The following is a 17,507-nucleotide window of genomic DNA, read 5'->3' on the forward strand; positions in this document are numbered from 1 at the left end:
CAGAGAGTGTTGAGTCTGTGGAATTCTTTGCCATGGGCAACTGTGTAGGCCAAGTCATTGGATATATTTAAGGCAGAGGTTGATAGATTCTTGGTTGGTCAGGGTATGAAGGGATATGGGGAGAAGGCAGGAAATTGAGGCTGAGAGGAAAATTAGATCAGCCATGATAAAATGATGGAGCAGACTCAGTGGGCCAAATAGCCTAATTCTGCCCCTGTATTTTATGGTCTCTTTCTTCTTCTCCTGATCTGCCTATGTCACACCCCCCGGTGCAGCTCCTTCTCTTTTTTCCATGGTCTACTCTCCTCTCCTATCAGATCCCTTCTTCCCCAGCCCTTTACCTTTCCCACCCTCCTGGCTTCACCTATCTTCTTTGAGCCAGTTCCACTTCCCCTCCCCCCCCCCCCCCCCCACCTTTTTATTCTGGCATCTTCTTCCTTCCCTTCCCGTCCCGAGGACAGGTCTTGGCCTGAAATGTCGACTGTTTATTCATTTCCATAGATGTTACCTGACCTGCTAAGTTCTTCCAGCATTTCATGTCTGTTGCTTCCTTTAATTTTGTTAAACACAAGAGATTTTGCAGAGGCTAGATATCTTGAGGAATACACACAATTCTGGAGGAACTCAGCAGGTCAGCCAGATTCAATGGAGAGGAATAAGTAGACAATGTTTTGGGCCAAGCCCTTTGGCAGGACTGCATAGGAAGGAGGAAGAAGCTAGAAAAAAGGTGGTGGGAGGGGGAGGAATATAAGTTAGCAGGTGATAAGGGAAACTAGGTGAGGGGTAAGGTGGGCGAGTGAGAGTGACATTAGAAGCTATAAGGTGATAGGTGTGAAGAGAGATAAAGGGCTGAAGAATGGGGAAACTGAGGGGACATTGGAACATAAGAGGAACATAAGAGGAAGGAGGACAGCCATCAAAAGAGAGTGATGTGCAGGTGAGAAGAGAAGGGGTGAGAGGGGAGCTGGAATGGAAAATGGAATAAGATAGAACGGGGATGAGTGAGAAATTCACAGGTTAGGGAGATCGATGTTCATACCATCAGGTTGGAGGCTACCCAGACAGAAATGAGGTGTTGCTCCTCCAACCTGAGTGTTGCCTCATTGTGGCAGTGGAGGATATTATGAATCCACATGTTGGAATGGGAATGGAAAGTCATATTGAAATGGATGGTCACCGGGAGATCCCACCTTTGTGCTGTTGGAGCAGAGATGATTGATGAAGCAGTGTCTCTGTCTGCTTGGTCTCACTGATGTGATGAAGGCCACACCGGGAGCAGCGGATATGGTAGACCACTGACAGACTCATCTGGGAGGACTGTCTGGAGCCGTGAATAGTGGGGAGGGAGGTGGTGTAGGGGTAGGTGCAGCACTTGTCCCGCTTGCAGGTATGTGCCAGGTGGGAGATCAGTGGGGAGTAAGAGTGGACAAGCGAGTCACTTAGCAGTCTCTGTGGAAAGCAGACAGTGAGGATAGAATCCCATTGTAGATGATGGAAGTTAATGTGCTGGATATGGAATACGGAGTTGTAAGTAAAGTGTTGTAAATAAGAACAAGGAAACCCTATTCTTGTTATGGCAGCGGGAGGATTGAATGAGGGTATATGCGTGGGAAATGGAGGAGATGCAGGTGAGAGCAGCATTTATGGCGGTAGAAGGAAAATCCCATTCTTCGAAGAAGGAGGACATCTCAGATGTTCTAAAATGGAAAGCTTCGTCCTGCAAACATAAGTGGAGACAGAGGAATTGAGAAATTGACAGATTGAGAAGAGATATAGTGAAGGTAGCTGTGAGAGTCAATAGGTTTATAAAATATATCAGTAGATAGTCTGTCTCCAAAGGTGGGGACAGAGAGATCAAGAAAATGTAAAGAGGTGTCAGAGATAGATCAAGTAAATTAGAGGGCAGGGTGGAAGTTGGAGGCAAATTTGAAATTGATGAGCTGAGCTTGGGTGCGGGAAGCAGCAGTAACCAACTAAAGGGCAACAGCAGTCCATGGTTGGATCTTGAGTTTCTAATTTTCTTATTTGATCATTTGTTGATGGTCATAATGAAGGCCTTCTTTTTGCACTTGGCCTCAGCTGGAAATAGTATTTGCTGACCAAAAACGTATTCATAATTTTGAAAAAGGAATTGTAAACCAGCTAATGAATCCTTTTCCTACTGTTTAGTCTCTCATATCTGTTGATTGCCTTTGAAATCTTTTGTACAGGCAGTCCCTGAGTTACGAACGTCCGACTTACGGACAACTCATACTTACAAACCAAGGAAGGAGGACGTCGTCCGCCATTTTAAGTCATTGCCACTGATACTGTGTTGGGTGTTTAACTTTGTATTTGGCTTAAATTTTTCTTAGTAAAATTCACCCTGACCCCCCCCCCCCCCACCGGTTCCGGTTGGCTGGTGGTGCTGTGAGATCAGCGCCGGGCTCAAAAATGGAGGTTCCTGAGTTCCATTTAGTGACAGACCGCTCCCGTACTGGGTTGATGTAGATCCAGTGACTGCCATACCATCCATGCTGGGTTGATGTTGAGCTCGCAATTGGACCTCATAAGAAAAAACACTGCCACCTTCAGTTTAAATTCCCACGCGGAATATTGTGGAGGATCAAGTACCCAAACCCAGCACAAGCCCCCACTTGTCCCATTTAGCCTGACTCAGTGCGGTGGAGTTTTGGACCCAGAGACTTCAGTACAGTGGTCCTCAGGACCCAGTGGACCTCGGGAGCCGGCGCAGTTTGGGACCCACCGTCTGTTCCATTGACGGGAGATGATCGCGATTGGAAAATAAGGTGAAAATAATAAAGCATTTGGAAAGAGATGAAACGCCATCGGTCATTGGAAAAGCGTTAGGCTACAGTCGGTCAACGATTGGAACAATTTTAAAGGATAACGGATAAAGTGAGAATAATGGAACATGTGAAAGGCCCTGCCCCGATGAAAGCTATAATTATTACTAAGCAACTCAGTGGTTTAATTATTGGAATACATATGTTTCTTAAGTGTTTTATATGCGTAGAAAGGTAGAATATATACTATATACTAAGACAAACGTTTTACTAACTGATGCTAAATAATACCAGATGTACTTGTTCTGACTTAAGTACAAATCCAACTTAAAGACGGACTCAGGAATGGAACTTGTACGTAACCCGGGGACTGCCTGTATACCGTCCAGTGTCTTCTTATGCTTTTTTTTAAAATAAAAAGGTGGTCAGAAATTTTAAGGAAGATTTCATTAAAAGTTTAATGACAGCTCTGCCATCCAGTTCATGCTGTCCAAGAGATGCCTCTCGCATAGTTACTTTTATTTGTATTTCCAGATTTCTTTGCATGTCTGTTCTTTCTGAATTTTTCCAATATGTCACCTACTTGTATATTTAAACCAATGTTATATTTCCCTTTAAACACTGGATGAGTTTACTTCTGAGGCTACTTTGCAAGTTAATTAATGATTAATTTGCTGCATTTAAGGTTCATTCCACATTCCGACCCCACCACACCCCTTTGAAATTTGTGTAATTGGCCAATTTAGATGTGTTTTTAATTTCATAGTGTCAATCATCTGTACAAATAGTGAACTAAGATGGACCCAGCACTGATCCAATTGGGACCATACTTTTCAACTGTCACTCTGTACCACTTCATTCTGCTGTTCCTCTTACACATGTACAGCAACTACTAAATTTATTTATCCTCGGATTCTTGATGTTCAGAGGTTCAAAGGTAAAATTTAATGTCAGAGAAATGTAAACAATATACATCCTGAAATGCTTTTTCTTCGTAACCATCCATGAAAACAAAGGAGTGCCCCAAAGAATGAATGACAGTTAAATGTTAGAAACCCAAAGTCTATCCCCAGCTCTCCCCCCCACCCCCCGCGCGTAAGCAGCAGCGAGCAGCAGTCCCCCTTCCCCCATTGGCAAAAAAAAGCATTGGCACTCACCACCAAACACTCAAGCGTGAGCAAAGCATTAGCAAAGATACAGACTTGCAGTTGCTCCAAAGACTTCGCGATTCACTAGGTATTCGACATACCACAGGTTCTCTCTCTCCCCCTAATAAGGAAGGAAGAAGTGTTTCCATTTTCCTAGCAAGCAGGGAGACATAACAAACAACTCGCTGGTTTACGATGCTAAAAGTCTGTTACGCTGCTTTTTTTGAGCTCTGTGCCTGAAAATTGCAGTGATCCCGGGTCTCCAGGCACACAGCAATTATCCTGACTCCCCCGATGACACATGGATCTCCTGTCATGACACTGACCGACCCTTGATCAGCCTGACTTCAGAGACCCGAGATCCTAGGCTTCCAAATCTGATCCAGATTCTTACTTAGGCTGAGGCTTTGGCGTGCCGAACAGCAACTGTTGGATCGTGGAAACCCAAGAGCGGGTCCCATTCCTGCAAAGAACTGTAGTCAGCGTGTAACTTCAGGTCACGGTCTTCAAAAGAACCTTGAAAGGAGAAAATAGAGATATTAAAGATGGAAATAGAGCTGTTTCTGTAGATGCACGCAAAGGAGTTGCCTTAGGTGCCATTAACGGTGACTTCTTTGCTTGCATCTACAGAAACAGCTCTATTTCCAACAGCTCCGCCTCTCTTTGATGTATATTCATCTGAGGTATGTGCCCGTAAAATTTATTTCCCCCCCCCCAGAAGTTTTCATGTTTTATAACATTGAATAACAATGGATTTGATTTGGCTTCGTTTTTTTTTGACACTGTTCAACAGAAAAAGACTCTCTTGTGTCAAAGTCAAAACAATTACAAAATAATTGATTCCTCCATTTTTTTTTCCTGTCACTTATGTTAACTGGTGTATCCTCTACAGTATATTACTTAATTTTAAATGTTGACATTTGCTGGTGTAATCCTGTTACTGTAAGAAGTTTTTACATTGGACCTTATTGTTTTATTTTAGTTACTGTCACAATTCTAATCATGGGTTCTGATCTCACGTCCACATGGTCAGTTTCCTTGATAAATACTGGAACAAAGTAATTATTTAGTATTTTTGATATTTTGTTTGTGCTTTGTTTTTGTCAGTGTTCTCACTGATTCTGTCACAGGATTCCATATTTGTATATATGTATTCCTAGGAATGTTACCTCTCAAATTTGCACTCTGCTGCCACCATCTCAAAATGAGGGGATCTGCAGTAATTACATAGTTTTGGCAAGGTATAATGCTTCCTTAAAACCAATGAATGTATTGTGAAATTTTCATTTAGGATAGCAGTTCTTAACTGGTGTGTTTTCTCCCACAGGGAAAACATAAGAAGGATGGGCGTGGACAAGTCGAGAGCACCTCGCCACTGGTGGAAGATATGTTCTCATGGGCAGGCCCAAAAACTATTAATCTGCGACGAAATTCACAGGGTTTTGGCTTCACGCTGAGGCACTTCATTGTCTACCCACCCGAGTCAGCTGTACACACCAATATGAAGGTCAGAAAATTTAAATGGCAGTCCGTTTTCCTGAGCAGTCTTAAAATCTCACAATCTTAAAAATTATTTTGAGGGAATTCCTTTTGTATTTAATACTGTTTAATTAAAATATATTAATATATGCTAATATACAACTTTTCCAAGTAGAGCATTATACTAAATTATTACATTTTGAGTAAGCTGTTGGAGCTATTCAAATACAAGATTTGTTTTGTATCCTCACTGTCACTCTGAGAAATAAGAAAGTAGCTATTATGATAAATTTGTGCAACTCCACCTAGTTTATATAGAAGCAAGATTTCTACTGAAAAACTCTAGTTGACTCAATTTTATCTTTCTTTTGTAAGAAATAAATAATGCTTTCATCCATGGCAATTTAATGCATTATTCAATTGTGACCCTGGTTTACAATTACAATTTAAAAATCTTTAACTGAAAATTTAGTTTCAAGTATTAAATTGAGTCAGTTCTTTAAACTCCCAATTTGCATGTCTGGGTGGGAAATTCTGTAAAGTTGGTTTAAGTTTTATCAGAATTTAAGCTTTGAAGCATCCTTCCACAAGAAAATCATTATCCCTTTAGATACAACAGATCGGGTGATAGGCTCGGCATCAAACATCACTGCTACTGGACCAATTGCGTGTTTCTGTGCATCGTCTGATAATTGAAGAGTTCTGTGTTCTAAGTTCATCTTTACATGCTTTATTTCCTCTCATAACAGGCTTAAGAAGGTTGCTAATTAGTTCTTGATTGGCCTGTTATTAAGGGCTTGGCTCTTGGGTTATTGCCAGACCAGCATAAGCAATCAGAAATCTGATATTTGATGAAGAAATGGCAGAAGGGCTGACTACTGAGCTTTTTGCACTATCAGTTTTGTTTTCTTTTAAGTGTAGATTTACTATATATATATATATATATATATACACACACACACACACACACACACACACACACACACACACACACACACACACACACACACACACACACACACACACACACACAGCGTTTATATCATATAGAAGAGTCGCTATTTCTAAGTATTACTTTTTGGAGTTTGAACATTGTTGAAGTAACTTTATTTATTTTGCCAGGATGAAGAGAATGGAAATAAGGGAGGTGAGTGTGACTTTTCTTGTACACTTTTAAAGGAGCGTGATAGCATTAGATATTACTTTAGACATTGCATGCACATTGTCTCACCTGGGCTGTTAAATGAAAGTTTTCATAGCAGCTTGCTAACCCTAAATGTAACATTGACCAGTGTGCATTAATTCTAAGTTTACATACAACATCTGAGAAATTTACTTGAACTAGATTTGAGGATACTTTGGATTTTCACAATTAGATTTATCGCAGTAGTGTTTTGAGGTGTGACATTGTTGAAAAGGTCAGTAATTATTGTCCATCCCAAACATCCCTGGACTAGATGGTGGTCCGCCACCTTTTTGAACGACATCAATCCTTTTGTGAAGGTACTCCCACAATGCTCATAAATAGTGGTTTCTATGATTTAGACCCAATGAAGATGAAGGACTGGGGATATATTTCAAAGTTAGAGTTGTGGGTGATTTGGATGGAAACCTACAGGTGCTGCTGTTCCCTTACTCCTATTGTTTGCATAAACTTCACTTAGAGAAAATGTCTTATTTCAAATAGATTCATATAGTACACTTTATGAAGGGCTGAAGGTAGATAAGTCACCTGGACCAGATGCTATACACCCCAGGGTTCTGAAAGAGGTGGTTGAAATGTTCATGGAGGCGTTAATAATGATCTTTCAAGAATCATTAGATTCTGGAATGGTACCGAAAGACTGGAAAATTGCAAATGTCATTCAACTCTTCAAAAAGGGAGCTAAGCAGAAGAAAGGATTGACCATTAGTCTGATCTCAGTGGTTGGAAAGATGTTGGAGTTGGTTATTAAGGATGAGGTCTCAGTGTACTTGGGGGCACATGATAAAATAGGCCGCAATCAGCATGGTTTGCTCAAGAGAAAATCTTGAAGAAATATCAAGCAGCATAAACAAATCAGTTGCTGTTGTGAACTTGGATTTTCAGAAGGCCTTTGACGAGTTGCCATACCTGAGGCTGTGTAACAAGCTGCAAGCTTATGGTATTACAGGAAAGATTCTAGCATGGATAAAGCAGTAGCTGATTGGCAGGAGGCAAAGAGTGGGAATAAAGGGAGCTTTTTCTGGTTGGCTGACAGTGACCAGTGGTGGTCCACAGTGGTCTGTGTTGGAACTGATTCATTTTTCACTATGGCAATGATTTGGCTGATGGAATTGATGGATTTGTTGCAAAGTTTGCTGGCAGGAAGACAGGTGGAGGGGCAGGTAGTTTTGAGGAAGTAGCGAGGCTACAGAAGGACTTGGACAGATTAGGAGAATGGGCAAAGAAATGACAGATGGAATACAGTGTCAGGAAGTGTATGGTCATGCACTTTAGTAGAAGAACTGAAAGGGTTGGTTATTTTATAAATGGAGAAAACATTCATACAAATGGCACAAACGGACATGGGAGTTCTTGTGCAGGATTCCCTAAAGGTTAATTTACAGTTAGAGTTTGTGGTGAGGAAGGCAAATGCAATGTTAGCATTCATTTCAAGAGGACTAGTATATAAAAGCAAGGATATAATGTTGAGACTTTATAAAGCACTGTTGAGCAGTCACAGAGTATTGTGAGCAGCTTTGAGCCCCTTATCTTGAAAGCATGTGCTGAAACTGGAGAGGGTTCAAAAAAGATGAACAAAAATGATTCCAGGATTAAATGGCTTGTCTTATGAAGAGCGTTTGATGGTTGACGGCCTGGATTCACTGGAATTCAGAAGAATGATGGGTGACCTCATGAAACCTGTTGAATGGTGAAAGGCCGTGATAGAGTAGATGTAGAGAGGATGTTTTCTATGGTGGGAGAGTCTGAGGCCAGAGGACACCAGCCTCAGAATAGAGGGGCATCCTTTTAGAATGGAGATGAGCAGGAATTTCTTTAGTCAGAGAGTGTTGAATCTGTGGAATTCTTTGCCACGGGCAGCTGTGTAGACCAAGTCTTCATATTTAAGGTAGAGACTGATAGATTCTTGATTGGTCAGAGAAAAGGGATCTGGGGAGAAAGCAGGAGATGGAGGCTGAGAGGAAAATTCGATCGGCCATGATGAAAGGGCAGATTAGACTTGATGGGTTAAATGGCCTAATTCTGCTTCTATATCTTATGGTCTTATTAAATTTGGCTATATTTTAATACTGTTCTATAAACCATTTAATTGTATTAGAACGTACTTTAATACTCTAATCAGGAAACTCTGTCATCTAAGAGTCCTGCCAAAGTGCTTCCAGCATGTCAACTTCATAGTTAAGCCTGGTTTATACCATTGTTAGTGGAGCCTACAAGGCTGTCTTGTCACCCTCATCTTGGATACTCCAAACCACATATACGTTTTGCTAATCCCTGCATATAGACCACTGATTTTAAAAAGTCAAACTAGTTTACATGGAGTTGAGGACCTGGCCAGTAGGTACTGTCTCAGAATTGCAGGACTTCTTTGAAAGCACAGACTGAAGCATATTCAGGGAGGCAGCTACCTATGATCATCACATCAAAATGTGATTGGTTGTTGAATCCCATTAAAGATGATGGAAGTTGCGGAGAGTGATGTGTTGAATGTGGAGGCTCATGGGGATGACAAGAGGAACTATTATTCATGTTAAGATGGAGAAAAGATGGGGTGAGAGGGATGTCCGGTAATGGATATCTGCGAGGGCAACATGAACGGTCAAAGGAGGAAAACTCCATTCTTTGAAGAAAAAAAACATCTCTGATATTCTGGAAAGGAAAGCCTCATCTTGGGAAGAAATGCAGTGGAGCTGAAGGTAGGCATTTTTATAGGAGACAGTGGGAGAAGGTATAGTAAAGGTATCTGTGGGAGGTCCCTCTTCAAAGAATGCAGATTTCCTTCCTCCATCATTGATGCTGCCCTCACTGGCGTTTTCTCTATTTCCTGGGCATCCACGCTTACTCCATCTTCTGGCCACCTTAACAATGATAGAGTTCCTCTTTCACTGTTCTGCATACATACTTCGATAATAAATGTACTTTGAACCTTGAACTTCTTGCATGCCACTCTATGAGCCTCCACATCCAACACATCATTTCCACGACCTCCGCTGTCTCCAAAGGAATCCTAAGCTAAACATATATTTCCCTGGTGCTCCCAATTTGGTCTCCTCTACATTGGTAAGATCTATCATAAATTGGCGGACTGCTTATCAAGCACCTCCGCTCCACTCGCCAAAAGCGGGACTATAGGGTGGCCAAACAGTTTAATTACAATTTCTATCCCTATTCTGACATGCCGTTCCATGGTCTCCTCTTGTACCATGATGAGGTTGCAACACCCTATACTCTATCTGGGGTAGCCAACAACAGTTAGCATGAATATCAATTTCTCCTTCCACCCCCCTCTTCTTTAATTCCCCAGTCTGGCCTGTTACCACTTCTCTTTATTTGCCTATCGCCTGCCCCTGTTGATCCTCCCTCTCTTTTCTCCCATGGTCAACTCTCCTCTCCTATCAGATTCCTTCGTCTCTAGCCCTTTATCTTTCCCACCCACCTGGCTTCAGCTATCACCTAGCTATCCAATTCCCCCCCCCCCATCCTTTTATTCTGGTGTCTTCCCCTTTCTTTTCCAATCCTGAAGAAGGGTTTTGGCCCAAAATGTCAACTGTTTGTTCATTTCCATAGATCCTGCGTGACCTGATGAGTTTCTCCAGCACTTGTGTATGTTGCTTTGGATTTTCAGCAGCTTCCCTGGCCTTGGCCCAAAACATCTACTGTATTTTTTCTCCATAGATGCTGCCTGGTCTGCTGAATTCTTCCAGCATTTTATATATGATGGAATGGGAGCAGACTCAATGGGCCAAATGGCCTAATTCTGCTCTTATGTGCCATGGGCTATCAAAGTAAAACTGTAATAATCTTAATATTGTGGAAGTGTTAGAGTAGCTGAGTTTTAAAACCATCGGATGTTACTCTTATTAAAACCCAAACAAGCCTGCCCACGTTACTGACCCAGCCCTGGATCCCACAGCATACCTGACAGACTCTGTGGACTTGAACTGGACACCTGAATGGTGTGTTGCCTCTAAGGTGCCAGAGTGCCTTGGACCACATCCACATCACTTTGAAGAGGGAGGGAGAACAGCCAAATGGCTTGGTACATATGGGTACCAATGACATAGGAAGGAAAAGCAAAGAGGTCCTGAAAAGAGAATGTAGAGAGCTAGGCAGAAAACTGAGCAGGACCTCTAGGGTAGTAATTTCTGGATTGTTGCATGTGCCACGTGCCAGTGAGCTTAGAAACAGAATAATTTGGCAGATTAATGCATGACTGAGAAGCTGGTGCAAGAGGCAGGGCTTCAGATTCTTGGATCACTGGAATCTCTTCTGGGGGTGGTATGACCTGTACAAAAGTGACGGGTTGCACCTGAACCCAAAGTACGTAAGGGCAATATTCTGGCGGGCACTTTTGTTAGAGCTGCTGGGGAGGGTTTAAACTAATTTGGCAGTGGGGTGGGAACCAGAATGAAGGGATTCAGGAGAGGATGGATGGTTTAAAAAAAAATCAAAGACAGCATACATAGAAACACAGAAAACCTACAGCACAATACAGGCCTTTCAGCCCACAATGCTGTGCCAAACATGTACTTGTGTTAGAAATTACCCAAGGTTACCCATAGCCCTCTATTTTCTAAGCTTCATGTACCTATCCAGGAGTTTTACTCCTGACATCTCCTCTGTACCTACTTCCAAGCACCTTAACTGTGCCTTCCTATGTAAGCCATTTCAGCCCTGAGAAAAAGCCTCTGACTGTTCACACAATCAGTGTCTCTCATCATGCAGTCAGACTGTCAAGAAGGACAGGCAGATGATAGGACAAAATTGCAGTCAGCAGGGTGAGTATCAGTGCAATAGAGATGCAGAATGAAAAAGGGTAGCAAATATAGTACTCGGTGTTATATCTCAATGCACGGATATAAGAAATAAGGTGGATGATCTTGTTGCACTGTTAGAGATTGTCAGGTATGATGTTATCGCCATCACTGAATTGTGGCTGAAGGATGGTTGTAGTTGGGAGCTAAACATCCAAGGTTACACACTGTATCAGAGGGTTAGGAAAGTAGACAGAGAGGGTGGTGTGGTTCTGCTGGTAAAGAATGGTATCAAATTAGTAGAAAGATGTGACATCGGATCAGAAGATGTTGAATCATTATGGGTTGAGTTAAGAAGCTGCAAGGGTAAAAGGACCTTGATGGCCTCCCAACAGTGGCTGGGATGTGGATCACAGATTACAACGGAAAATAGAAAGGGTGTGTCAAAAAGGTAATGTTATGATAGTCATGGGAGATCTCTACATGTAGGTCGATTGGGGAAATCAGGCTGGTAATGGATCTCAAGAGAGTAAGTTTGTTGAATCCTTAAGAGGTAGCATTTTAGAGCAGTTTGTCATTGAGCCTACTAGGGGATCAGCTATACTAAATTTGGTGTTACGGAATGAAATAGAGGCGTAAAAACCTTTTGGAGGCCAACTTGAAATTTGAAAGGGAGAAAGTAAAGTCTGACATTGTTGTATTTTAATCAAGTAAAGGAAATTACAATGGTATGAGAAAGTTGGCCAAAGCAAATTGGAAGGAGATGCTAGCAGGGATGATAGCAGATCAGAAATGGCGTGAGTTTCTGGGGAAACATGAGGGAGATTCGGGAAAGAGGGTCTAGTGAGATGGAGGAACAGAGGGAAATACATGTTAGTAGGGAAGTGGTGTTAGGTAAATTGAAGGGATTAAAGGCAGATAAATCCCCAGGGCCAGATGGTCTGCATCCCAGAGTGCTTAAGGAAGTAGCCCAAGAAATAGTGGATGCATTAGTGATAATTTTTCAAAACTCCTTAGATTTTGGATTAGTTCCTGAGGATTGGAGGGTGGCTAATGTAACCCCACTTTTTAAAAAAGGAGGGAGAGAGAAACTGGGGAATTATAGACCGGTTGGTCTGACATCGGTGGTGGGGAAAATGCTAGTGTCGGTTATCAAAGGTGTGATAACAGCACATTTGGAAAGAGGTGAAATCATCGGACAAAGTCAGCATGGATTTGTGAAAGGAAAATCATGTCTGACAAATCTTGTAGAATTTTTTGAAAATGTAACTAGTAGAGTGGATAGGGGAGAGCCAGTGGATGTGGTATACTTAGATTTTCAAAAGGCTTTTGACAAGGTCCCACACAGGAGATTAGTGTGCAAGCTTAAAGCACACGGTATTGGGGGTATGGTATTGATGTGGATTGAGAATTGGTTGGCAGGGAGGAAGCAAAGAGTGGGAGTAAACGGGACCTTTTCAGAATGGCAGGCAGTGACTAGTGGGGTACTGCAAGGCTCAGTGCTGGGACCCCAGTTGTTTACAATATATATTAATGATTTAGACGAGGGAATTAAATGCAGCATCTCCAAGTTTGCGGATGACACGTAGCTGGGCAGCGGTGTTAGCTGTGAGGAGGATGCTAAGAGGATGCAGGGTGACTTGGATAGGTTAGGTGAGGATGCAGGGCAAATTCATGGCAGATGCAATTTAATGTGGATAAATGTGAGGTTATCCACTTTGGCTGCAAGAACAGGAAAAAGGGGAGATGCAACGAGACCTGGGTGTCATTGTACACCAGTCATTGAAGGTGGGTATGCAGGTACAGCAGGCGGTGAAAAAGGCAAATGGTATGTTGGCATTCATAGCAAAAGGATTTGAGTACAGGAGCAGGGAGGTTCTACTGCAGTTGTACAAGGCCTTGGTGAGACCGCACCTAGAATATTGTGTACAGTTTTGGTCCCCTAATCTGAGGAAAGACATTTTTGCCATAGAGGGAGTACAGAGAAGGTTCACCAGATTGATTCCTGGGATGGCAGGACTTCCATATGAAGAAAGACTGGATCGACTAGGCTTATACTCACTGGAATTTAGAAGATTGAGGGGGGATCTTATTGAAACGTATAAAATTCTAAAGGGATTGGACAGGCTAGATGCAGGAAGATTGTTTCTGATGTTGGGGAAGTCCAGAATGAGGGGTCACAGTTTAAGGATAAAGGGGAAGCCTTTTAGGACCGAGATGAGGAAAAACTTCTTCACACAGAGAGTGGTGAATCTGTGGAATTCTCTGCCACAGGAAACAGTTGAGGCCGGTTCACTGGCTATATTTAAGAGGAAGTTAGATATGGCCCTTGTGGCTAAAGGGATCGGGGGTATGGAGAGAAAGCACGTACAGGGTTCTGAGTTGGATGATCAGCCATGGTCATACTGAATGGCAGTGCAGGCTCGAAGGGCCGAATGGCCTACTCCACCTATTTTCTATGTTTCTAGAACTGATCTCTGACCAATCCATAGGTCTAAATGACCTGAGTCATCATGAAGTGACTTCAACACAATCCTCAGGCAGAACCAACTGGGAATGCCAAGGCCTGTCTGGAGGAGACGTGACCTGGTATGGAACCTCACTCCTCAACTCCAGTTTGTTCCATTGTCTCAGCAGTAGAGATATGGCAAAATGTTTCATCTTTTCAGCTTGGGCCAGATCCCCTTCTGCAACAGTTGACCAAATGGTACCTATACAAGGGTTATCTTGCTGAGAGGCAGCCATTTCCCATGGACTCAACTCGGGCAACTTCTTTGTATTCAGAGCAGTCAGGTTGCAGGATCCATTGGAAGCTTAGCAGAATGAATGGTGATCCCATTGAAATATTCAGAATTGTTAACGGGCATAATGCAGATGATGTGGAATTGATGTGTCATCAATTTAGGTTGATTAAAATTTGGGGTCATGATTTCTTGAGGTCAGCGATTCAAAACAAAGATGAGAATAAATATCTTCACCAGTTTATTCAATAAAGTAATGGATGTTTGCAGGCCATAGGGTTAGTGCAGGAAAATGGCACTGAAGTTGAAAACCAAGTATGATATTGAATTGCAGAGCAGACTAAAAAGACTAAATAGCCTATTTCTATATCTATTTGTTTTTATTTCATGTGTTGTGATCAAAAGAACAGGTTTCAACTGGAACTGTCTGTACCTGTTGGTCATTTTTTCTTTTTAATTATCAACATACACCCACTCTAACCTGGCCTTGGTCCAAACCCCTGTATGATTATTGAGTTTTAAACCAAGCGTATGCAGATTGCATTTAGTTATGCCTGAATTAGTTGGTTTTTGACATTGATTATTTGGATTGTCCAGCTTGCAAACATTTGAAACAGACAATGTTATATTTTAATAGCAGAATTTATTTTTTTGTCAAATGTTTTTGTTACATTTGGCCTTGACTCAGACCAGGATGAGAAAAACAAGTCTTCAAGCTTTGGAGTGCTATATTGTAATCTTTGGCAGATGCATGTGGGCAAAGTATAAGGATAAAATTAAACCCAGTAGCAATATTTCTCCCAGTTATATAGCATAGCATGGAAGTATTACCTTAATATATACTTTATATACCATTTTGCATGCCACCAAGTTTGATTATGATTTTTTTCCTATTTGCTTCTCCATGGCTTTTTATCCTATTTGTGTTTCTGCTTTACAAACTGTACTTGATGCAGAATCCAAGAATATGTATTTATGTGCTAAATAATTAAATGAATAGAAAATGAAATATTTCTAAATTGTTGTAACCATATGTGTTAGTCACCAGTATGTTCTCATGATCTTTTAAATAGGCTGTAATTGACTAGAATATTTGTTTTAGTTGTGTTACCTGAGGAATATATGTATGTTGTGCAGGAGTACTAGGTTATTGTTCTTGAAGCTATAGAAAATGGGTACTTCATACATATGCCTGTGCAAGAAATTCTGTCAGTGCAATTAGTATAAGCAAAGTGGCAGTAAAGTACACCGATTATCTGGATTCTCAATTCTCTGCTGTAACTCAGAGTTTCTTTTGAGAAAATCAGCATACATAAAAAGTTCAGTGTTCTCTACATTTGAGTATAATTAAAACTGGACACCGTACTATTGGTCAAATAAGAAGCCAAATTAAAACATTCAAATGTTAAATGAGAATGATTTGTGGTAGTATGATGTACTATTGATTTTTTTTAATATAACTATTGGATATAATGGAGAATAACTAGATTAATTATATCGCACTTTTTTGTTGCATAGAAACATAGAAAACCTACAGCACAATACAGGCCCTTCAGCCCACGAAGTTGTGCCGAACATGTCCCTACCTTAGAAATTACTAGGCTATAGAAACATAGAAACCCTACTACACAATACAGGTTTTACATTCAGTTCCAAAGAACAATTACATATATCAAAAAAAACTGACAGGAAGAATCAAATTTATTGATGGTAATGCATTTGGAGGAAGATTTTACAGCCTAGTAAAATGTTTCACTAAAATGGGGACAGTGGAAGGAATCTGCATAATACTTGAATTCTGTGTTCCTGTGAAATTCATCCGTGAATAATGGTTTAAGAATGTAAATTAAGAGAGCATAGTAGACAATTATAATCTCACTCAGAAAAATTGTAAATATTGTAGCATTTTGCTTGAGAAATACATAAATTAATGTTCAAATTGTGTTTGAAAATGTATTTGAGTAAACAAAGGCATGGTTGCCTTGTTTGTAAGGAGTTAGATATTCTTAATGAAATAGTGTGATTTTTAAATTGTAGTCCCTAGGTGTTATCAGTACATATCTTGCTGTTTTGTCATTAGTAGAACATTACAGCAACCATATTAATCAGAAAGAACCTAAAGAAACAAAGCCATCAGGGTTTTGACCCAAAACATCGACAATTCCTTTCCCCTGCAGATGCCACTCAACCATTGACTTCCTCTGGAAGATTGTCTTTTGCTCCAGATTCCATCATATACCTTCCTTGTGTTTCCAAAACCTAAAGGAAATTGTGCTAAATGTTAAGGAAAAATTATGCTACTCTGATGTTCTTTCTTGTTTTTGCTTTGAAACATGCTCTTTCATTCTATTGATTGAAACAAAGTCTATTGTCCTTAAAAGTCAAGATGATTGATACAAATGGTATTTTTTGATACAAAATATAAATCCATTGTTCTTCCTCAATGTGTTGATTCTCTGTTTTGTTGGTCATTTGGATTTTAGGTGGTTAGGTGATTGTATTAGTTTGACCAGATGATTCCATGGCTTCGAATAAAAATGGAAGTTTTATTTGGTATTAAAATAGTTGAAGTTAAAATATCATCTGTTTTTCAGCATACACTACTAAATTAGGAAGACTATTGAGGTGAGCAAGATTAAGCAGTTTTTTTTATATGAACAAGATATCAGAGAAAGAAAGATCTCAATGTGGAGAGATTGTAGAAACTATTGTTCATCATTAAGGCAGAGCTGGTTAAGGGGAAACTTGGTGGAAGTATTTAAAATTGATGCTTCTAATTAAATTTTAAAAAAAACTCACTTTGCTCTTGGAAAACTTTATGCTGATAATTTCAACAGAAGTAACACTAGTGAAGACTGATGCATGATGGTTTTTAAAAGACGAAGAGATATTTGTAAAATACATCTAAATGCTTAAAATGGGCAACAGAATGGAATGCAGCATAAGATGTTTTCAGAGAACTTGCACAGAATAAAATTCTGTCTTTACTACATGATACAGCAAAATAATTTGTTGGGAACTGCATATAATCTGTTGGATGAAAATAAACTGAAAAATGTATGCTTTTAGTTCTTTTTTTTACTTTCCTCCACTGCCCATCCTCAGCGCAATTTTACTGAATGCAATTTCTATTCCAATTTGATTTTGTCAATTGTAGCATCTTTGCTATGCCATAGTATATTTGATTTACTTTACCATAAAATTGGTAGTTCAAATGATCAAATAAGCCTTGTGTTTGGGTCTATTTGAACATTAGTGTGATAAGCAGGATTGCAAATTGATTGCCAAGTCAGAATTGAAAGGAACAATATATTTCAGTATTTGTTTTCTCTGTTCTTAAAATGCACAAAATAAAACATCTTCCTAACATACTGAGACACCTCCCTTAGTGGATG

At 40.5% G+C, this 17,507-nt stretch overlaps 1 protein-coding gene across 1 annotated transcript in view; it reads left to right on the forward strand.

Annotated features, from left to right (window-relative positions):
- The window catches only part of LOC132395447 (rho GTPase-activating protein 21-like), a 197,236-nt gene that overhangs the window by 73,268 nt on the left and 106,461 nt on the right, over positions 1–17,507 (forward strand). Inside the window, exons 3-4 of the mRNA XM_059972072.1 lie at positions 5,262–5,441; positions 6,536–6,560. Of these exons, the coding sequence (XP_059828055.1) occupies positions 5,262–5,441; positions 6,536–6,560 (205 nt within the window). The remainder of the gene's footprint in view (positions 1–5,261; positions 5,442–6,535; positions 6,561–17,507) is intronic.

The sequence above is a fragment of the Hypanus sabinus genome, chromosome 6 (genome assembly GCF_030144855.1).
Source record: "Hypanus sabinus isolate sHypSab1 chromosome 6, sHypSab1.hap1, whole genome shotgun sequence".
NCBI classification, from domain to species: domain Eukaryota; kingdom Metazoa; phylum Chordata; class Chondrichthyes; order Myliobatiformes; family Dasyatidae; genus Hypanus; species Hypanus sabinus.